General features: G+C 37.4%; 1 protein-coding gene and 1 long non-coding RNA gene across 5 annotated transcripts in view; one reads left to right on the forward strand and one right to left on the reverse strand.

The window, feature by feature from the left end:
* NTNG1 (netrin G1) overlaps nt 1-23,395 on the forward strand; it is a 150,487-nt gene that overhangs the window by 112,532 nt on the left and 14,560 nt on the right. The window contains exons 6-9 of one of the 3 annotated variants that reach the window (XM_066324579.1): nt 1,019-1,084; nt 2,979-3,038; nt 8,073-8,240; nt 13,686-13,823. In XM_066324579.1, the coding sequence (XP_066180676.1) occupies nt 1,019-1,084; nt 2,979-3,038; nt 8,073-8,240; nt 13,686-13,823 (432 nt within the window). The remainder of the gene's footprint in view (nt 1-1,018; nt 1,085-2,978; nt 3,039-8,072; nt 8,241-13,685; nt 13,824-23,395) is intronic. The other 2 variants (XM_066324576.1, XM_066324577.1) reach the window with 2 other exon arrangements.
* On the reverse strand, nt 7,561-16,755 carry LOC136364625 (uncharacterized). 2 transcript variants are annotated; one of them, XR_010744188.1, is made up of 4 exons: nt 16,624-16,755; nt 13,589-13,722; nt 13,425-13,501; nt 7,561-7,601 (listed from the first exon to the last, which is right to left on the reverse strand). It is a non-coding gene; the product is annotated as an uncharacterized lncRNA (long non-coding RNA). The 2 variants fall into 2 exon arrangements; XR_010744187.1 differs by having other exon boundaries at nt 16,619-16,755.

Raw genomic sequence — 23,395 nt, forward strand, 5'->3', positions numbered from 1 at the left:
AGGCCTAACCCTTTGATGCCAACCAGGGTATGACAACTGCAGTCCACTCACTAGGCAGCTGAAGTCCTCATACATAGAAGAGAAGGAATAGCTCTCTCCCTACAGTGAAGGCTGATGTGACCCTTAAGAGGAGTTCTGCTTGGTTCAGACAAGACACAACCACTGCAGTACTCAGAGAAGATATATATAATATCCAAATATAATGTTCAAAGCTAGGCAGATGGAAACAGAGAAACAAGTTTTCTTTCCGTCCCCACAACCCCATCCCCTTCACTTTCAGCTCCAAGACCCAGCACCATTTTTTTAAGGGTTGTCACTCCTCGTTTGCCCAGCCCTATAACACATTAATCAAAGGAGATGAAGCTCTAAAGAGACACAGCTAATTCCATTGCTCACACGAAATGCCTCATGCAAGTAACACATTTTGTAGAACTTCCAAGAAATTTAGATATTTAACGTTATGACAAAAAAAACCCCCAAGCTGTAAAATGTATCAGCAGAGGTGATAGGAAATAGATGAAATGCACAGAAGTGTGAGAGCCAAAGAAAAGGCCCACTCTGCTGGTAAATATATTTCTTCTGATAACAGATATGTAATTCACTTAAAAGGCCCTGAAACAGGATGTTACAGTAAGATATGTGTCTTTGGTAAGAAATCCATATTTGTCTGATACTGTCATTTTATCTCTGCAGAGCAGATTTAACACAATATGTTCCTGTTTTGTTCCTGGTGTTAGAACCATATATATTGGCCTAGGATATCCTCTTGTCATGAAAAATTATATTTTAAGCCATAGCAGAGAAATTGTTATGCACAGTATTTTATGTCCATTTGGTGTTTTGGGAGTCATCAATTGCTTGTTTTCTTGTTCACTGTGGAGTCATGTTCTGTTCTAGTGCAACTTAGACTAGTCCAGTAATAGATGTGTGTAATCTCTGTCTTTGTCCATATGCTTGCCTGTTTAGAACAATATCACAGATGTAAATAACAAAACCTGATTTTTCCTGATGCATGCAGATCCTCCAAAGTTTGATAGGATATGGCCGAATATTTCTTCCCTTGAGGTTTCTAAACCAAACCAAGGTAGGATGCTGTAAAATTCCTAGTGTACTGACATTGCTCTCAACGAGTCCCTCGTGGTGGCAGAAGTAACGATGATAATGCAACTCATTTTGCTCTGGTGCTAAGTAATGCTATCTTCTGAGAAAATAACTACAAAACAAAGCTCACCTGGAAAGGGAGTCTTCCAACATAAACTGTGCACATTACTGCAAATATGGAAATAATAGACATACAGACTAAAATTTGTGATACACAGAAAGCCCAAGATAATTTTAGACTTGTTTACATAACACAATCTATATTTTGAGTAAGTTTTGAGATGTTTAAGTGAACAAAGGTTGTCACTGTCAACATCAAACGCATTTTTAACACCTTGTTTCCACTTTGTTTTCCCAAGTATGCTGAGCAGCATTCTCAGCTTTCATGCCATCCACAATACAAGCAAGTTCTCTGCAGGAAAGACACCTGGTTTTCTACAATTCGAGTGCTACACCAAAAATTGCTCACATACTGTGGCATAATGATTAGCACTGAAAGAAACAAAATTCCTTTTTAAGATGACCAATAAAACTAAGATTCTTTGTTAGTTGAAGAAGCATTCAGCTGTACTTCACATTTCAAAATGATTGCTCATTATAAAAACAATGTCCTTCTGTTCTTATTTACTGCCCTTTCCTCCCCCAAAAGTCCCTGCAGAAATCTGGCCTGTGGCTTGCTTTCATGTTCAAAGGGTGTCCTTTCTGTACTATAACACACAAGAGGTGGAGAAGAAAATTAATGAGAAAGTAATCTAGAAAATGGCCACTAAACCAAACAAGATGTATTGGGAATCTGTTGGGAATGACACTGGAAGGGCTGTAATTAAATCTATGGATCACAATCACCAAATCAAACATATGCATGTGCATGTGAAATCTACCATGTTATATGTGCAAGTTTCTATGTGCCCAACAAAACAGAAAATACTAATTGATCTGTGCCCTCTGTAAGGATTAGAAATGTACTTTAGTTTTGATTATTCACATATATTTAAAACTAACTATCCCTGATAAAGTAGTATCTAGTATTTCAATTTCATTTAGCTCCCATTGTATTTTCCAAGTTTTTGCATGTCTCTTTTAAACAAACACACCCAGATTGATCTCTTCTCCTCTGCTCTCTATAAGGATTAGCCTCTGTTATTCAGAAGAATTTAAAATCAAAACATTCCAAATTAAATTATACTTAGCATTTCTAATGGATTTTATTGCTTAATTAGGCTGTGTGTGATCTAAGACCTAACTTCATTGTAAAGTACGTCTTGAACAGCACAGAATTATTCAGTGTTTCTTCCCCAAAAATAAGAGTTTAAGTAAATTTAGTTTTGATGTTTTGGTAGGGAGCACAAAACACAAAAACTTCAAAGATTTTCTATTCAGCTTTTGTGTATTTGCAACATATTTTTACAGTGTTTAATATATAGTGTAGATCAAATATTTCAGTTAAGGATAGTGTATGAAAAGAATGACTACAGAAATCTGCCTATATCTAATTATTTTATTGTGAGGTTTAGGCTTATACTATTTGGCCAAAATAAATATGCATTCAAATTCAATAAAACCCTTTTCAGACCACTGTGGTTACCATATAGTCATTTGTCATGGATTGAGAGAAACCACCAAATAACCTCTAACACAAAACTGCCAAAGTGTGTAGATGTGAATTACATTCCCTGCCTTGATCTTGGATGTTACAGCTCAAATGATTCAATAATTGATAGTGTATAACACATTTTCTGTAACTTTACCCTTTCCTTAAAATTATATAACCATTGTTAAACTTAAAAGTTAGAGAATAAAGATGTTTATTTTAGTATTTTGATTTGTTCCTACATGATACTTTTTCTAATTTGCTGTTCATTTTATTACCTGTCCAGTTGCTCCCAAATTAGCTATGTCAACTGTTTCTTCTGTTCAAGTTGCAAACCACAAGAGAGGTAGGAATTCTAGGATTCATACAGTGATCCCATAGTGCTCTGTGTTGTGAAAACATTGCACTGTATGAATCTGGAATATCTGTGCAGTGTACCCATTAGTTTACTGGTGAGGCATCTTCATTGAATACAACAGAAGCATTAAGTCACATGAACATAAGCCATACAAAGAAAAATAAATATGCTTCTTAGACAGTTGTTGGTGGCAAATAAAGTGACATGGCATTTATTTTTAAAGGAGTTAAATATATGAATATGACTATTCAGATCCTTGCCTAGAAAGCAGGTGTTTACTAGAGTCTTGTTTTCCTCATTGATATGCTTAAATTGTAAAAGAGGAAACATAAGCAGATTAGTTGAGGGCAAACAATCCATAAAACATCAATTGTCCATGTCCTCAAGAAGTATCTGTAAATGCCATGGAATGTAATGCATTGTTGTGTCTTTTAATGCATTGTAAGTGTGCCTTATGTCTTCATTTTATTGTAAGTGTGCAAATTCAGAGTGCAGGCATTACATTTTGAACTGATGTTCCAGTGTTCTATCAAAATAATGGAATGATATGGACATAATAAAGGATGCCAATATTCTTTCTGACTTACAGGCAACCTGTTTCATTTGCATATCTGTCATTCACAGTCTGGACCTTGAGATCTTTTCATTGTTTTTCCTCATCAATTTATCTGTAAAGAGTATGTATAAAGATGTTTTGTCTTTCTGCAGCTATTGTGAATATCTCATTATTCATGAAATACATATTAACAAGGAAAAAGGTTATTAAGAAATGTTTGAACTTAGTTTGACCCATTTGATGAGATCATGGTAATGAGCCATACTGTTTGTTATGAAGCAGGTAATTTCCAAGCTAACAGTGAAATCTCCTTTGTTTGCCTTAGTGTATGGAGGAGGAACACGGAGTGACTGGAAAATGAAAAAGAAAAAAATAATTTAATGATTTTTGAATGCATTTTTCTTGAAATATGCTTTGTGCTTTTAATTAAAAAGGGACACTACTAGCTATCTCATGCAACCTGTCTCAGTTTAGAAATTATGCTACCCTTCCAGGTGTGTTTATCATTGTTTCTTGTGATGACATTTCATGTTTTAATGGTCCTAGCTGAAGCTTCAGCTGAACCTCGTCTCCACAGTAATAGTACATTATCTCAAAGATGTAAGTGCACAGCATTAGATCAGGGGGAAAGTGTTCAGTTTATAGAAACAAAACAATTAGATTATCAACATCATGAGCCTGCTTCAGTGGGTGATTTTTCCATGCTTTCTGCAACAGAATCAAGATTGTTTCAATAAAATCACTGCATTGGAAAATAGTCAGGGAGACTCAGAGAGTCACTGCTTCTGTGAGTTTGCAAGGGGTTTTACAGTTCCTAAATCAGCGAAATACAATGATCACATCTAAAATGGCAATCCCTTTTTCCTCCACATCAAACCTATCTAGCTGTCATTACCTCTTCTCTGAGATTTTAGCTCCTGAACCATTCACTCCTTACTGTTACTCAATTTCTCTGTGTCTTTTCTGACATGTGGTACTCCAAACTGAAAGCAGCATTTTCTAACACTGTAAGAAGCTCATGTCATTTCACAATGGTTGGTAAACCATGTGCAGCCTGATTTTGATACTTTTTCCCCATCTCCTTCAGTGTTTGCATGACTTTGCCAGTGCATGACAGTGCTTTAGGCTGCTAGCCAGAGCTGTGTGCCTAAAGACCCTAAGCTGTGCTTCTGACAGGTAAACGAGCAGAGTATTTTCTGGTTAAGGTGAACCATGATAGGCTGGAAGGGCCTTACAGCACTGACAGTTTCCCAGCTGGCATGGTGCTGAATGCAATTCTGTGTGCCATGCTGGAGTGGTTTAGGGTAGCACCTCATGTGTAGAGAAAGTAATTCCATTTTGATCACAGGAGGACTTTTTACATAGCTTATTTTTGTAAGCACAGAGGGATGTGGAAATGATTCACTGTCCAGGCCAACAGCAAAAGATTAATGCACTAACAACAGGGTGGGGAGGCAGGAGGGAAGCAAACATTATCACACAATTGATTTAATTGTTACTTGCCATTTCTTTTTTTTTTCCTTTTGGCATTGCTAATGTTTGATCAGATGTTGAACTGTTTTCAAGTTAACGGTAGTTTCTTCTACACCATGTAGCATTTACTAGTCTGAGCAAGAGTCCTAGAGCATTCCTGTACTTTAGTATTAGTTAACTTCGAGACAAAGACTTTGTTTTACACAGCATAGTTATTACACAAGAGCAATACCCACAGAAATGCAATCAAGTGTAAAAACTGGTCTCATTTTTTACCTTTGGTATTGATGACCCACATCTGAACTTGGGCAGTCCTTCTGCTTCCATTTCAGAGCATGTATCCAAGTGCTTCATAATTATTAGATTTTTCTTCACTCCAAATCATAACTTGGAGCAGGCCTTGTGTTAAAGAGTGAATTGCTTAATGTGCAGCTTTGTTTCTTGTGCTGTTGTTATGGCTAATTATGTGTAGTAGTAATATTATTGAAGGTCATATTGCAGTTTCAGAGTGGAAGTAGTGCAGTCATTAATTCATGAGCTATTATCAAATTTCTTTCTGCTGCCTTAAATACAAAAGATAGAGTAGCATAATCAGCTTTCCTTTATAGTATATAGGCAAATTATTTCCTCTAAATTCACTGGGAGCATGAAAATGTTTAGCAACAAGTCTGACCAACATACCAATACAGGGTTATCTCACCAAAAGAAATTCTCTGTTGCTAGCAGAAGACAGGTCCTTCGTCAGACAGAAAGACTGACAGCCTTGTTTCTGAATCCAAGACTTAGAAAGATCAGATTGCTTATCACTAGTCAGTCTTTCTTACTTTAAAAGTCAAACACATAAACATAATCACACCAATTTTCCATTATTCCTGTTTGCTAGTGCTAGTTCCTACTTTTAGATCTCATCTGTTCCACACAGGCAGTTTTCACTTGAGCAAGATGGATATACTTGGGGGAGAAATGCTGCAGCATGGCTAGCTGAGATGCTGAATCAGACTGACCAGCTGCAAAAGACAACAAACATTAACATTTTTTTTCCTCCCTACTCAATTGTGTCAAGTGGTAACATACTGAGACTGATATACCAAATGTTTTCCTGTACTCCAGCAGTTACTGGCATCAAAATTATCAGATTAGCACAAACCACAAAACAGTGGTTTAGCAGAATAACATTGAAGAGAACAAGAAATATATGTTAATTAAATGCATATATGTAAAATGGATTAATGTTTTCTGGCAGCAGAAAGGCAGCTCTCAAGATTGAAACATATGTTGTGCTAAGTGTCTAAGAAAAATTTAATCTATTTACGGTGCAATCTATTTACAGTCCAGTACATCAGACAAAAGCCAAAGAAATATCCATGTGTTAGGAGTGCAGAGCATACTCAGAAACATGTACTGGGGCTGTTGTTTCTTTACAAAAATACAGACAGGCTCCAGTACTGGATGTGATACCCTAGTACACCAATCAGGGGGATGGTCAGGTGCCCCAACATAATCAGGAGCATACCAGAGGAAAGGCAGCACAGGGGCTTGGTCTATGTCATATGGAGACATTTTAGACCCTCTGCTACAGATTTATCTAATTACAAGATAACTTCAAGACCTCCAAGCCCTTCCAAGTCACTGCATCCAGTGCCCCACTGTTGCAAGAAACACTGCAATTTATTCTACCAGTTAATAAACTGTATTAATCTGTAAAACATAAGTGTGTTTTCCTACAAATGGAAAGTGTTCAAGAACCTCATTGCCCTAATGCCTAGATACCATCTTCTAATTTCCAGCTGAAATTTCTCAGTTGCCAGTTAACACCCATTTGTTGTTCTGCCAGTGCTGTCCATTAGGATGGCAGTAGGCTTAGCTCCTTGATGTATTTATAGCCCAGTGATACCTTCCATCATCAGTTTCCTAGACTAAACAAGCCAAAAATTCCTAGTATTCACTTTTTAAATAGACTCAACTTCTCTGATCATCCTAGTAACCTTTTCTGCATTCATTCTGGGTTTATAATCCCAAGAGTTGAGTGATAAGCTTACCCAAGTGTTCGACACAAAGCACTTCTGTGTCTTCTATAATGTTATTGATACATTTCTGATTTCTTCATTGTTCTGCATAAAGCCAAGCATTGCTTGTGATTAAAGACTAAAAGGCACTAGCATCCTATATTTAATGAAGGGGTTTTTTTAAGTGGCTGTCATGCCAACTTCATTTCAGATGGCTGCAGTAAGCATGCTTTCTAGTCAGTACCCATTTCAGAATTTTCATAATCTTTTCTGGCCCAACTGGTTTTCATCTCAGAATACAAAAACCAGTTAATACTTACCTCAAAAGTACAGTGGATGTATTTCTCCAATGACTGTCTTACTTCCTTTTCTTCATTGTTAATTGTTTTAGGAGGTGTTGGCCAAAATTGTCAAACTAGAGATTGGTTTTGCCATGAAATAAAACACTTCGGTTTTCAAGGTGCCCACCAGTTACAGCACCCCAAGCTCAATAGCATTTTTGAATATTTGCCATTTCTGCCAGAAAAATAAAAGCTTCTATTTTACTTACAGTTGTGGATTTAATCATAATTAAGTTTGACAATTTTGTCCAGTGAATTTAACATTGTTAATATGAGGAGGTTTTTTCCCGGGTCTTGATTTATACTCATCTCAAATGTGAAAAAATACGTGCATTTCTCTCAGCGGAAACTGAGCCTCCAGTAACCCTGAAAGGTTTACAACTGCAAATGCTTCAGTTCCATCAGGTCTGCCAACAACAGCTAACCTCCGACGTCATGCCATGGTTGTCGGGTCACGCTAACCTGCCTGAAACCAGCTCCACTCCCATTGCAGATAAACATCTGCTGCTGTCCATGTTACATTGATTAACATGTATGTGCCATTCATCCATACTTCTGCTCATGGTTCATTTTTTACTAAGCATGTAATGTGCTATTACTCTGCTGCTGTATACACTTTGTATACATTTCTGTTCTTCCTTGAAAGACTGTGAATGCTTCGGGCACTCCAACCGGTGCAGTTACATCGAGCTGCTCAATACGGTCATTTGCGTGAGCTGTAAGCACAACACTAGAGGTCAGCACTGCGAGTTATGCAGGCTGGGCTACTTCAGAAATGCCTCTGCAGAGCTGGACGATGAAAATGTGTGCATAGGTCAGTCCCGGGATAACTGCGCCTTTTCTTCTGTGCCTTTTCAGCTCCTGGCAGCTGCTAGGGACCACTGCTGCTTACTTGCCACTCAAGCCAGAATGAGCTTTTTCAATGGATCAGAATATCTGTGTGGACTTCTCACCTCATTTCTATTGCCCTGGTAGCCCCAAGGAGGCATTTTGAATCCATAAATGATGATGAACCTCTCTGGCTATGGGTCCTGGGTAGACTTCCCCCAGAAGCCCCTGAGAAACTGAATGTGCTATCTTTACACAGGAGGGAGCCACACTGGGGTCGCACGTGAGAATTAAGGGGTTGAGTCTAAATGCCTATTCTCAAGCTGACTTTTGCAATTATTATACAGACTCTTGACTACCTGCCTGAAGACCTACAAAAGTTGCCAGCTGCATCAAGAGGACATAGGGAGGGATCTCTTTTAACCCCTTTTATTCACTAAATTTCACAAAAACATGTTGCAGCTAATTCTACTCCCAGACACAGGGTTGTAGAAGCAGTGCTACCTCCCCTCTACTAAGAGGAGGAAATTAAATGATGCCCATGAGGTTAGGAACAGAATTTGTCAAATCAGTGTGACATGATGTCAATTTTGAAAAGGGATTCCTAGGTGAAAACTGTGCTTTAGAACAAGCATCTGCTATAAATATTGAAACTGCAGAATTAGAGAAAATGTCAGAACATAATAAGAAAAGCACATTAGGAAAAAAATTAAGATCTCTATCACTCTAGAAGAATATGCATTGTTCTCATGTCATCACAGAGAGTATACAGCAAAGTTAGGACACTTTAGGTGAAGCTTGAACACAGTGAATAAAAGAAGCCTTGTACAATGACCAGTAATTAACAGATAGCTACTGAAGACCCTATTCTAATAACAGAAATGGAGAATTAAATTATATAATGTTTCTTATAGACATAAGCATCAGTAGGACCTGTTCGGGATTTTCATTGGGATTTTTTTTTCTTTTCATCTTCCAGGAAGCAAAGAATAATTAGCAGACACTGTAAAACCAAAACAGACTATGGGTGAATAAATTATATTTTAATACATTTATAATCCCTTGCTGAGATTCAGGCCAGAAACTATTTATGTTGCTATTATTTGTTTGAGTTTGTAACTTTGACAGATTTATATTTTTATCTTGTGATAAACACACAGATCCATCCATGCATTGCATTTCATGTGTCCTTCTTTTAACTTTACTTGGCAATGCATTCAGGAAATGCATGATCTCCTTTGCCAGTAATTAGTCAGAGCTAATAAGAACTTTAGTAGGCAAGTCATGATTTTGTATGACTGTGCTGAGAAGATTAACACAATCAAATGTTCTTGGAAAAAAACTAGTGTCCCACATATTTGTTTGATGTAGATGACAGACATCATTGGTATGACATCAGGGCTGTATAATTTCAGCTGCCTAAATAGGCCTAATGAATATGACTCTAAATTGCTCCGTTTGGAATTTTTCATCCGCTCATTCAGTATGTTGTTTTCCCATATACACTGAAATGCTAAGACAACAGCTGCAGCTACATAAGACAAGGAAGTTAGTAAACAAAAAGCCAAAAAAAGTAGTTTTAAAATTAATTTATGAGTGATATATTGAAAATGCCTTGGTAAGACAATTGTGCACTTTGAAATTGCCAAGACACTGAGGAAATAAAAAATTTAAATTTTTTATTTAGCAAGAGTCTGGGAAAAAGAAAAAAAAAGGCAATGTGAAACAGTTGCTGACTTTCCACCTTAATGCAAGCAGAATTCTCTTGGACTCCCATGAGAATTGTACCATGGGAAATAACTGTAGGATCAAACCTTGGTTTGCTACGTATTAGGTAATTAATTTTAAATAAATAACATTCTTGCTGGACCAAGACAGTTTTCAGGATCACATTTACCATACAAAATATGTTTCCCAATGTATGTGTCCTAGCTGATTTGCCAACTAAAGAGGTGTTTCCTACTTCTTTGTAAAGCCAGTAGAATGAACAGACACCTGAGCACTTTTCAGAAAAGAGAGAAGTTTGTTCTTTAAGTACTGTCTTGATCTGGGGGCTCCTAAGATTGAATTGGGCAAAATCTGGAGTATTTTCACCAATGAGAGAGTTGATGGATTCACCACACTTCTAGGTCAAGCACAGTCTTGCTCTATTGGAAACGCTCATTTCTCTTTTCTCCAAGTTCAAAAGCAGTGTTCTGTGTTCTAGTTCACAGTTAACTACAAGTGCAATGTTGGCATGAACATTTTAATAAGCAGATTTCCAGTGATATGTGCAAGTCTTACTCTCGTATGAAAGTCATGTTCTGTGAAACAGAAAGGCAATTCTGTGCTCTTCAGCCATATATGTAGAAGGGTAACAAATGTTTGGATAAGCTAGTTTAATGGCAGCTAATAGGGCTTTGGCTCTGATTTATCAAAACTGCTTCACAGTTTTCAGAAATACATATGGTAAGTACATGGATAACAAATCTGTGTATCTTAGCTGATGCTAAATCAATGGTGAAAATGTAAAATGTTTCATTTTTAAAACTAAAGAATTCAAATACTGAGAATGTTTTTACCAGTGAGCCGAATGCAATGTATTATACAGTGGGCTTAAATCTAAATTCTTGATGCCCTTAATTTCTTTAGAAGCAAAATAGATTTTATTTCCTAAAATGAAATATCAAAAATTTGTGGATTTGTATGTTAACTGCAAAATTACCTCATACAGGCAACTGCAGTTTCAAAATAATTCAAGGTATTCTGAAGTTAAAAATTATTCATTCAGTGTGAAAAAGGATTGAACAACTTGAAGAGTTTTTTGGTTTTTGTTAAAGCCCTAGTAACTTTCAGAGAATGCACACACTGACAAGAAAGGTTAGCATGGAATTCACCAAGTAGACCCAGAGTAATAAAATATGGCCTTTGTCTTGCAGCATAAATACTGAATTGGTGATTGCTGTCCGACTTTTAACAAAGCCACCCTTCCAGTCAGTTAGGCTTAAGCTCCAGTTAACACCAGAAGCCCTAATGACAAGTGGTTAAGTGAACCTGGCTTTAGCCATTGTCAACCCAAACTGATAAGCAGCAAGCCTCAGCCCATTTCCCCACTTCCTTTTTTGTTTACTTCCATTGTGTTTTGTTTGAAGCATTGATAGAGTGAACCGCAGTGAACAGATTACAATTCCTGCTATCTTCCTTTACTTACAAATAGTTACCAGACAAAGGTTAGGATGAAAATCCTTTCTCTGTTCCAATCTGCAGGGGCTTTTCCCTCCACTCTGGAACCTGTGTGTGGTTTGTTTATTGGGATGATCTGGAATCTTAGTTTAGTGTTATTTAGTGCCCTGTTGTTGTAAGGGCATTGGAGATACTCACTGCTCCCTATGGCACACTGAAATTGTGACCTTTGAGATTTTTCAAGTCTTAAGCATTTGGTAGGCCTTGGGAAGTGTTCCACAGCTTGTAATATTGGGTTGGGCAATGACCCTGAGTGTTCTGTGGGCCTCTGCAGGTTACATTATAGTGGTATCAATTGAGAAAGATGGAAGCTAGAATCAGTCTCTTAAGTGTTCTGATTGGATCTACTCATTTTGCAAAAGGGCTTGGCTTAATTAAAGCTTTGTTTCCACTATTTACTTTCCTTTCATATCAAGATATGGGCCTGGAATTTCCTACATGCTTATGTGATAGAGTTCAATAGGAAAGGTTTCACTAGTTCAGGGTCTTGTTCTCTGGAAAATATAACATCCAATATCACAGGTTATACATTTCTTTCACAAATACTTGTTTAAATCACTGTAACTTCATTATGTCTAACACAGATATTTTAACAAGAATTTGGCCCTTTTTAATGTAATTCCAAGCTTTTGTCTTTCAAGGTTTTCTATAAACACTCTTCAAGCAAATTTTACTCCCTGCATTCAGAATGTCTCTCAAGTCTATGCCTGTTTACATAAACATTTGGTACATCTGATTAACATCAGAATTCCCAGCTTTTCAAGTGACCCTCACTTTGCTATAATACTGAGCCTTGCACAGTATTTTTGGCATGTCAGTTTTCCACTTCATTAATGAATGTTGACAGCTAATTGACTCCATTATTATTGTGAAACTCTTTTGCCCAAGGTAACTTCTTCAGCATCCTAAATGTTCAAAGTGCCATCTGTAATTTATAGTTAATAAACAGTGAGACAACAGATGACAAATGTCTTTCTGGTAATTTTTTTCCTGTTAGTTTTTTCATTGGAGATATGTACATATGTAACTTCCCAGTTCAACTCCATTTTTTCATTTATGGTACCACTGAGGTTTAACCTAATACTAGGGGACAATTGCCATATGTAGTCATCAAAGTAGCACCGATTCACAGAGATATAAATCCAGACTCCCAGCAGGTTGCCCCAAATCAGGAAGCAGCAGAGATCAGATGCTTCCAAAAGGTGTCTGTGGTGTCAGTTAACAGCGAAGTTACTCTGGGTCTACATGGGTCTACATACAAATAAGATAATTCCTCCTTTGAAAACAAAAAACAAATCTGAATAACCAAGGTGAAGAACAGGAGTGCCAAAAATGAGCTCTGCGAGCTCCTTGCCTTTGTTCAGCTGGCTGAAAGCTGAACACAGATACTGTAATCACATTAAAGAAAAGGACTGTGAATGAACAACACAGTAAGAGTTGTGGGAGGAAATGTGTTACCCTACTTATTCTTTAATTAGCTGAACACATGTGAAAAATATACAGTGGGGAATGAGCCTCACTGCATTTTCCATCTGCACGCTGGGAGGTGAGAGAAATTAAAATGGCTGTGTAAAGCCCGTTCTTAAAGGTTTTGCATTACATTAGTGCTCACCTCAAGCTTTTCATTGCAGAATATGCAAAAGGTTTATTAATGTCACTGATAAATATAATCTCATCAGTTCAATGGCAAATATTCACATCAATTATTATACTGCTCAAACCTATAAAGGAAGACTATCTTGGAAATAAGTAAAGTGCATTTATATAGCCCTTTAAAGACATCCAGCACTTCTGAAAATATTGAGTAATACAGATAAGCCTATTTTAATAAAGCGAAACATTTCACCCTGATGGCACATGGATATATCCATACTATACAAAGCTTTTCTAATGTTCATTAAATTGTCAAAAATATTCTTGCCAAAGAGAATCTGTTACAATCACTTACCCTCAAAGGCTGTGGTATCTTCTGCCTCTGTATCTTTTCTGTTTACTTTTTCTCTTTGCATCATAAAACGTCTCTTCCTGAAATGACACATGCAAACAAATAAATGGACGTGTAGTAATTCAATTCACTACTCTAGATATCCATAATAGACAGTCTTCCTTTACCTTTAGCACTGGAAATGCACCCTTTATTGGTATTGAATGAATTATCTCCACATGTAGACCTGAATCCAGTTGTGTATGTGTTGTCTTGTTTCTGCAGACTGTTATTGTAACCCTTTTGGTTCAGTCCATGATCGCTGTAATGACAGAGGATTTTGTGAGTGTAAGGAGGGAACATCAGGGCCTAAATGTGATAAATGTCTGCCGGGATATATCTGGCACAGCTTGGGCTGTCAACGTAAGTAACTCTGAGAGTCGCCCCTCTCCCGCAGCTCCGCTGCCTCTCGTCTGTGTGCTGTCATGTGCCAGTTCTTGGGAGCAGAGAACGAGTCAAAGCTCTGGGCTGTACCAGTGCCATAATGCTTGAACCTTGGGAGACTCTCAGCTCAGGGCACTGACTGTGCCATCCAGTTAATTCAATACATTTTCATTGTCCTCTCTCTCCCGCTAACACCCAGAGGAGCTCCCGCTGGCATAGGTAAATACACGTGCCTTGGCAACTGTGGAGTTTTGTATACTAAACCATCAGCATATTCCTTCCAAGTTCAGAATTCCTACTAAAAGAAAGAAGGTGATTTCTCTGCAAATTCACTGTTTTCTGTCCTAAACTTCAGCTTCTTGACTAAGTTAATTATGCTTTCATACCTTTAAACTATCCCTGGACAGTAACTGCAAAACACTGGCTTGGTACCTGTAATAGTAAGTGAAAACTAGATGAAAGCTAATGGTTGGGAAAAAATAGAAGTATACTTAATATCTCTAAAAATAAGAGCTGAAATTTTCCTTAAATGGTACTAGAACACATGTTGTTTCAATGCTTAATTATATATTTTGCTTTTCTTCTGGTTAATGGGTCTTGTAAACAAGTGAGAAGAAGTATTACTTCAGTATATACAGGATTAGACTTTTACTGCAGATTTCACTTGTAGTAAATTCTTAAGATTTATTCTTTATAACAGTTTTGATCATCTACTTCCAGAAACTCTGGAGAGTCTTCTCACATTTTTCTTTCACCTTCTCTCACTGCCTTTCTGCATTCTTAAACACACACATATTAAAGACAAATTTCTACAAGAGCTTGCTTTTGATTTTTAAGACTGAGAAACACAGGCAAATGTAATTACTGTCACCAACTAGACAAATATTATGAAACTGGTCAATAGCCGTACAAATGCTCTAAATACTCAAAAGCAAATGCAAATCTTATATATATTTTTTTTTTAAAAAAAGGCAATAATGCTCGAGATTACTGCTGCCTCTCCAAGTGATGAGCATCTCTGAATCAGATAAACTGGACTTGTGACATCCCAACAAATTATGTCTGGAAAGAAAGCCAATAAATAATGTCAGGAAATACTGTGATAATTAACCAATTAGCATTAAAGATAGTATATGAAGAGAAAAGAAGCTTGCCTGGGCAACACTGTTCAGTGCAACCTGACAAAACTGGACTTCCTCAGCCTCTACTAGCAAGCTCCTGTTTGTATTTGGCAGGGCATTTAAATGATACTTTTCACATGTGGTTGTTGACTGTGTTCTCGTTTTCCAGCTGCTTCAATTGAGTTATGAGTCACAAAACTACTGGGCAGTTAGAGTTACAGGAGAAAGCAGGTGAAGTAATGTTTCAAGTTTCAAAGTTCTTTATTACTAAATCACATCCTAGTTACCTCCTCAAACAATGCACTCAGGAATAAGAGGTCTCCCTCTGCCTTGTACCCCATATGCAGAAGAAGGTTGTCATCACCCTGTGCCTTATCCTAGATACTGGCAAAATAACCCCTGGAATTTGTGAAGCATTGAAATAATGCAGTTACCTGAACTACAAGGGAAAAAACCTGAAAACAGAAATCAGTGTGGTTCTCTGCATAGAATTTGAATAAAGAAAACTTAATACTGTGTCCATACAGTGGGTTTTAAAAATATATTAAGTAGCTGAGATACTGAACAAGTCTGGAGGACTGCTGAGCAAATTTTACAGTAATATATATACACCAGTCTGTCAAAGCAATTACTTATTAATTTCAGTATTTCCTATCTTTTCAGGTTAGGACAGTATAAGACAAATAATGTTCTTTTAATGAGGAGTTTTTTGAGCCCAGCATATAATTAGCTTGATTTTAGCTGAATCAAGAGTATTTGTAAAAGCTTTGGACAGTTTCTGGAAATGCAAGCTAGTGCCTTTATATTTGCTGACAAAACTAATTGAGTTTCCCTCAGTATGTTGTAATTTTCTGAACAAATCTCAGTCTGATTGTGTAACTGTCAGATATTTTCCAAGTTTGAACAAATTATCTGATCAATTTCAGAAGAAAAACAACTAGATGCGGTTGTCAGTTTTACGGAGCAGGCATCAAATTGTCATGTTTTGCCAACCACACACTGATTTAAATCTCATTTCAAGTCTTATCATGGAGGAACAGAATTCCAATTAATTTAATTTTGTACTGTGTCAGTTTCAGCTTTGTTATTTTCCCATTGAATTCTAAACAAATGACCGGGCAAGCAAGCAGACCCCAATATAGAAAAAAAATAAGAATTCATTCTGTTGCCTTGGCAAAGCTCGAAAAGATTATTTGTCTGGACACGTAGCTTGTGGGTTTGATCTGCTTTTCCCTAAGCCTGTGCTGTACAGGAACACAGATATGCAAAGATGGATACACACACTCACTCAACAGACCAATATGTGCTTACTTACATTTTATTATACGTAGGCTATTTGCATTATTCTATTCTTATGAAGCTTTGTTGCTAAAAACCATTGACATAGGGTAAACAGAAGCTTGACCTATAAATAAACAATTTAAATCTATACCAAATCTAGTTTAATTACATGTATGATTCTATAAGTAAATGGATTGCCATAATTTTATATATTAATAAACTTATTGGGGAAAAAAACAACACAAAAGACAAGTTGTGTTTTTCTAAGGCCCGCAATATATCATTTGATAAATTACAGTTTGGAGTCTACTTTGTACCACACAAAGTAGAAGTCACAGAAGCTATTATCCTCAGAACTATTTATTTAGGTACGTCACCCTTGGTGATTTAATCTAAACCCTCTGAGAATCCAGGCAGAGCGCTCCTCGCCTGGCGTCTCCACGCACACCGAGGTCAGATGCAATTTTAGACTTTGCCTCCCAGATAAAAAGCACCGTGCTAGCAGCTGTTATCTTCTTGCATTCAGGGTTTGTGCTGCAGACGTAGCGGTCAGCGGGGTCTGGCTGGTACAGGAAGGTTTGCTGCCCTCAGAAGAAGAGGCACAATAGATGTGGCTGTGGCTGGAGTGGTTGCTGAGCCCTCCCCGGAGCCCCCGCGGGCGCTGGGCTCAGCAGGGCCTCCCTGCCACAGACCCACGATGGATTCCTCAGCAGCAAGATCAAAGCACAGGGAATGAATTCAGAACAGAACAGTTTGGTCCTGAAACCCTTTCAGAACTCCTGGAATGTGAGAAACCACATAGCATGGCATATATTTGATTCTTCTGTTTTATAGAAACTGAACGATTCCCTTTAAAAATGAACATTAAAACAGAACGGAAAGCTCCAAGCCTGGCAAGAAATTTAACTTGCAACTACAGTTGATTTGGGCCAGTTTTAAACTGAATATAGTGTTTTTAATTAAAGGAACCTGTATCAAAAGGCAAAAACATTTAAACACGGCCAAAATATTAAGTAGGAGCATTCACTTGATTTTCTACATGTACTGCTCACAGTCTTGCCTCTTCTGTATTTCTTGGCCACAACATTTCAGGTGACTGAAGTCCATTGCATACATACAGCAGCATTTTAAAGTAACGTCTTTTAATTTCACTCACAGAAGCATTGATTCCAAAATCAGCTGCATATTTATCCAATCAGGCAAAGAAAAAGTGGCTCTTTTGCCAATATCAGTTTGGCAGCACAGCTCGAATTTTCATTAGGCACATTCCTCATGGGGGGAAAGGTGAGGGAAGGTTCAATGACTGATATTATTCTCTATCTCCCTTCATACCAAGTATGAACCCACAGCACCACAAAGGCCTAGAGTAAGTGAGAGTTACCAATGGTAACCCATAGCAAATCAGTGGTTTAAATCACCTTGATTCAATGGTACTAATCTTAAACAATTAGAAAATGAGTTTTCAGCCAGATACCTTATATCAAGGTCTGAACAATCTATCTCACTTTACCCTTTTTCATTCGTTTAAATAGAAGCAGGCAAAGGATTGTACTTTTACTTTCAATGCTCTAATTGGACTCAGTGCTTGTATCAGTCTTCCAGACTAAACTTGTATTACTCTGCAGCCTGTCAGATAATTCACATTCTGTCACAGCATGCATTTAACAACTTTTATGATTATTTAAATGTGAGCTTTTGGGGGTGGATTTTTATCATGTGTTACAAATGTTAGAAGCTGGGGCATTTGATCAAAATCATCATGCAGATTGAGTTGCCAAAGAAAATTAAACTTTAAATTGTAAACTTGAAACTTATATTAACATTTGCTTTTGGAAGATTTGGTTTACTGTTCAGCAAGAAAAGAGGAAAAGACATATACCATCTAATTCTTTAAAACTCTTTTTTCAAATAAATACACCCTGCACCTCTTTCTAGATAGATTAAATACATATAAATGCAATTGCCTCCCCAGTGGAGGTTAGTGATCTTTTACATGTTTGTACACAGATGTATTCATACCTACACACTGAACTTGTGCCTAGGGGACAAGACAAAAAAAAAAAAAAAAAAATAGAAATGCAGAATCAAGGTGCCCTGCTTTCCAGTTCACCATTGCAACTGCCTGTGTCGGGAGCCAGAAAGGATCCACCTATCTCTTTTTCTATCTTTAATAGGAGTTTTAATGCTGTTAGTTGCTCAAGATACAGTGGGACCCCCCTCGGCACAGGTGCTGAATATACTTTCAGTTCTGGTGTGGTTTGGTGCCAAGGCTAGTAAGCACAGTGCCACACTTTGAGCTGAAGGGAAGTAAAATATAGAAAGAAATTTATTGAAAAGGATAAAGTACTGCTAGGGCTGAGCATTGTGGTCCTCCGGGAACAGTCATCTGCCCCTGGTCTTTATACACAAAATACTGCTTTCAAAACACCTATTTTACACTGTTTTTAAGCAGACTAAAGAAACAGTGTGTGTGTACAGGGGTTTGGATGCAAGAGGAACAGACTCTCCTTCAAATGGCTCCAAATTTAAATCCAGAATAATTCTCTTTACATTAATCCAGAATCCAACTGCTGCAACTCACAGCAAAGTATGGTTAACAGATATAAGACAAGCAAGGCAAGAATACAAACAAAATTACAGCATTATCAGACCTGATCCTCAGAGGTTGCAAAGCACTGGTTCTGCTTGCCTCAGGGGAAGCATGCTGGTGACTTACAGGTGTAATGCCATCCTGATATCCTTTTAAAACCAGGGTCTTTTAAACCTGAGAAACAACAATGCAAATGTGCTTATTAATGCATTCCTTCCAAAATATACAACCCACAGAATAATCATACAGATACTGGGATACATAGGAAGTTGTTCACCACAGTATGAATATCGTGGAATGTTATTATTTTTTAATGAGATGCTAGATTTAAAGGAGAAAGGAAGGTTGATCTCTCTCTGGGGAGAAGATATTTTAGTCAGAGTAAACATGTCAGAACAAAAACACTGTATATTAGCAGAAATTATGAAGTGAGGCACCTCTCCTCTATGAAGAGCACAGAGGAGATGAAAACATAAGATGCTCTCTCAGAGAGTTATACAGATCTGCATAATTCCTGTAGCATGTTAGGTTGGAGACCATGCCTTTATCTTCTTTTAGCACTGCTGCCTACTAAGTGTGTGGGAGATTGTGGAAATGGAAGAACCTGCAGAAGCAATAGACTAGAGGGGTACTGGGGAGAGCTCAAGGACGTTATCTCAGTGTCTCTGTGCTGGAAAGCCTCTGTGAACAGGATTTTACCTGTGAACTGGGTCTTATCTGTGTCTGGAGAAGCCAAAGAAAATAACAGGTAAATACATCAAGCAGAGAGTGAGGCTCAAAAGGGGGAACTAGTTAGCATAGTTACCAAGTTATTGAGAGGCACCAGGCTCCTGACAGACTGTAGCTTTTCAGGAGATTTACTCTGATAACCTGGTGATCAGGAATTGCTTTCTCCAAAGCAAAAAGAAATGGTTCAGTAACAACATTTATACACCTGACCTTTAACAGAACAATTTTTCCCCAGCAAGGTGAGGGATTGGACTGGAGCAAAGAGGTTGTTCTCCTCTTGATCTTGCCCAAGTGTCAGCTTCAAAGCTGCTATTTCATGGCTGTCCAAACTGCTCTAATTGCAACTGCTGCAATCCCTCTTCTCCCAGTTCCCCACTATTTCGTCCCACACCCCTAGCAATCTCTCAGGCACTTGTTTGACCTTTCACTGAGTGATTTCAGATCTAACTCAGCAGGACACTAACCAAAAAAGAATAGTTTTCTGCTATGTTAGCTCTGTGATATGAATCATCCACTGGTTGAACAAGCAGGAGCACCCTGGGAGAGCATAACGCACTCAGCTGGGGAGGGATGGGAGCCTGGCAGCCTGTCAGGCCGGGCTGGGCTGCCACACAACCATGGCACATCTCGGGGAGAAGCACTCTCCTCTCCCCACCTCTAGATCATTCTACACTCTAGGAGCTTGCCAGTATTTTTACCTGACAAAACCACATAATTTCAGATGGGGAAACAGGTGGATAATTACGGAAACATCTTAAAAATGTTACCCTTAAAGAAAAAATAACAGCATTTTGTACTCTCCTAAAACAGTTTTAAAACTCCACTAACCTATAGAAAAACCAACAATTCTCTAATATTCTCCTGTACTGAAGCAGAATCACAACTTTTCAGACAACAAAACTAGGATTTCGTATGCAGAGCCAAATCAGACAGTGGTGATGGATGTGAGCAGAGTGCATTTCCAAAACTTCCAAAATTTTGCATTTCATTCAAAAAGAGTGAATACAATTTGTAGCATCCTGTGTATTTTTAGCGCTATATCAAGGGGAGTTCTGAACAACTAAATATCAGGAAACTCATAAAAACTTAAGCAAGTTTTGTTTTAACATTATTTGTTTTCTTCAGTCAGATGATTTTAAAATGGTTAATATTTGATAGCACAATGATAAATATTTTAATAGAGTATATTGCAGTCAGTTAGGAATAGATCAAAAAGATACAAAGTAAGCTCCACTAGATAAACTTTTATTAGGTACATGAAATAGAACATAAAGCTTGATAGCAATTACTATTTAATCTATTCACATTTGGAAACGTATTGAAGGGGAAACTTATAACTCAGTTGTTATGAATTATTAAATGTTCATTTGAACAGTGATGAGCAGGACTTCTTTTCCTCTGAAAAACCTGTCAAGCTTTCCTTTTAAGCCTGCTCAGTGACCATAACTTCTGTGTAATTTGCCTGCTCACTGCCTTTTTATGAGGACAGAATAAAGAGATCAATAGCAGCACAGACACACCCAGACAAGACATTTTTATGAAGGGGCCTTAAAAGGACCATTTAGGAGTAAGTAATCTCCATCCTACTTAACTGTAGATAAAAATTACTGAGCTGAGGCAAATAAAGATAGCCAAGGTTTCCTATCTTGGCACTGCTGCAACTGGTGGCATTGCTGACACCAGCACGTGCTGATTATCAAAGCTTCAGTAGTTTTTGTTTTTACTTCCTTTACACATGCGCAAACACAACAGTATGGAAACCAAAATTTCCTTTAGAAGGAGCTGATGGGTCATAACTTGCAAGGTGCTGACAGCCCCCACTAACAGAAGTTAAGCTCTCCCAGTGGTTTTAAAAGTTTAAAAATGCCTTTTAATTACACATTAATTTAATCTAATTACAGGTGAATAAATGGATGCTGTGGAAGTAGGTATACCATGATTTTTTCCACCTGTAAATTTAAATTTTAAAAGACTAGCTTGCACTTTTGATAGATTTCAGAGTTACTTTAGGTACAGGGGCACATGTGATGTTAAGGTGTGTTTCTGCTCTGAATTTAAACATGCTGAATGGATGTAATTCTAAAGTAATCATCTTTTCTAATGTCAGACTTGTACTTGTACAGAGCTGAGTATTGTAGGACCTAATAGCTAAGGAATTCAAGACCTTTCTTACATACATACTTGACATACTTGCTCAAAATATTTTGGATGTCTAGATTAACAGACAGTTTTATTGAGTAATCTGTATAGGTGGGGTTAAAAAAAATCAGACTGAAGGTTTTAAGGAAATCTAGTCCAACTAAGGGAGTTATTATTTAGTATCAATAAACTGAATACTTCAGCAAAGACTTTCAGAATATAATCAAGGCCTTTCAAGATTTGAGCTCTTAACTAAAGCACTTAACAGAAGTGCCTTTTCACATTTCCCAGTTCCCATTCACCCTATTTTCTGACTATTTTACCTGGCTCTTTTTAGAGCTGGTCATCAAAACCTTTCACTCCTGTGAGTCATGTGTTTATTTCTCTTCATGCTTGCATGCTTGTAGACAATGGAACACCTCACAGTAGAAACTAAAGCAGTTCTGAGTAGAAGTGCCCTCTATGTGACAGTTGCAGGCTGTATGAGCTTCAGACAGCAGAAGCATCCAACAGCTGGAAGGTGCAGCTTATAGATTTTCTCAGCCAAAGGAGTCATCAGTATCTTCATATTTCATTGGTCTCAGTGAGTCTTTCATCCACTAATTTGCCTAATAATTTCTTGACACATTCCTACTTCTGTTATCCAAGTGTTCTGGGCACAAGTTAACAACAACAACAAGCAAATGTCTTTGTTTAACTGCTTGGTTCGTCCTTCCTGGATCCTGAGACAAAGAATGAATGAATGATCATTTCCAATTCACCCTTTCCATAACATCTGTGATTTTACAGATATATATTTTATTTTCTTTCAATCTGTCTTCCCTTTCTTACATTGAAGAAACAATCACTTTAATCTCTTCTTTTATATGGCCTGCTTATAGTTGTGACAGCTTTTCATTCTACCTTTTATGGTAGTACTACATACATATAAATCTTTTCAATATCAGGACTTCATGCAGTGTTCAAGAGATGGGCGCATCATGAAGCTATATAGTGACATTGTGGTATTTCCACTTCACTCTTCTTCTCTTGAAAAATTCAATAATCTATTTGCCTTTCTGAATGATAAAGAGCATTAAGTCAACATTTTCAATAAAATACCCTGAATTACTCTTAAGGTGCCTTTCTTAAATGGTAAAGCCAAGTATTTGTAGGAATACATTACTCTTGAACCCTTGATTTGTCACCTGCACCTTAGAAATTCTTCTGAAGGTCTTTATAGGCACAAAACACTTGTAGTCTAAGGAAATTTATTACATACACCATGCTCCACTCACTTTTCTATCAGAATTCTGTATGTGTAAGTCCTCATAAGACTGATTAGTAGTTCCTGATATCTATTCTTACCCTGTTTCTTATTATTCAAGTTACAATGATTCCATTTTTTAAAAAGAATAAAAAAAGGATCCTTACTGAGGGATCTTGGAAAATACTTTTTTAGAGTAAGATACATTGTCAATCTGATCTTTTGCATCCATATGCTTACCTGATTCCTTAAAAAAAATCTTCTACTAGGTTTGTACATTATTATTTCTCTCTTTCATACTCATCATGTTCACTCATCTAACTGCTAATTCTGTTCTTCATCACAATTTCCATTAACTTGCCTGTTGCAGAAGTTCTACTTGCCAGTCTCTAGTTCCTCACCATCTCCTTGAAAATCTTTATAGAAGTCACCTTGTTTTGGTAGT

Source organism: Sylvia atricapilla, chromosome 9 (assembly GCF_009819655.1).
Source record: "Sylvia atricapilla isolate bSylAtr1 chromosome 9, bSylAtr1.pri, whole genome shotgun sequence".
NCBI classification, from domain to species: domain Eukaryota; kingdom Metazoa; phylum Chordata; class Aves; order Passeriformes; family Sylviidae; genus Sylvia; species Sylvia atricapilla.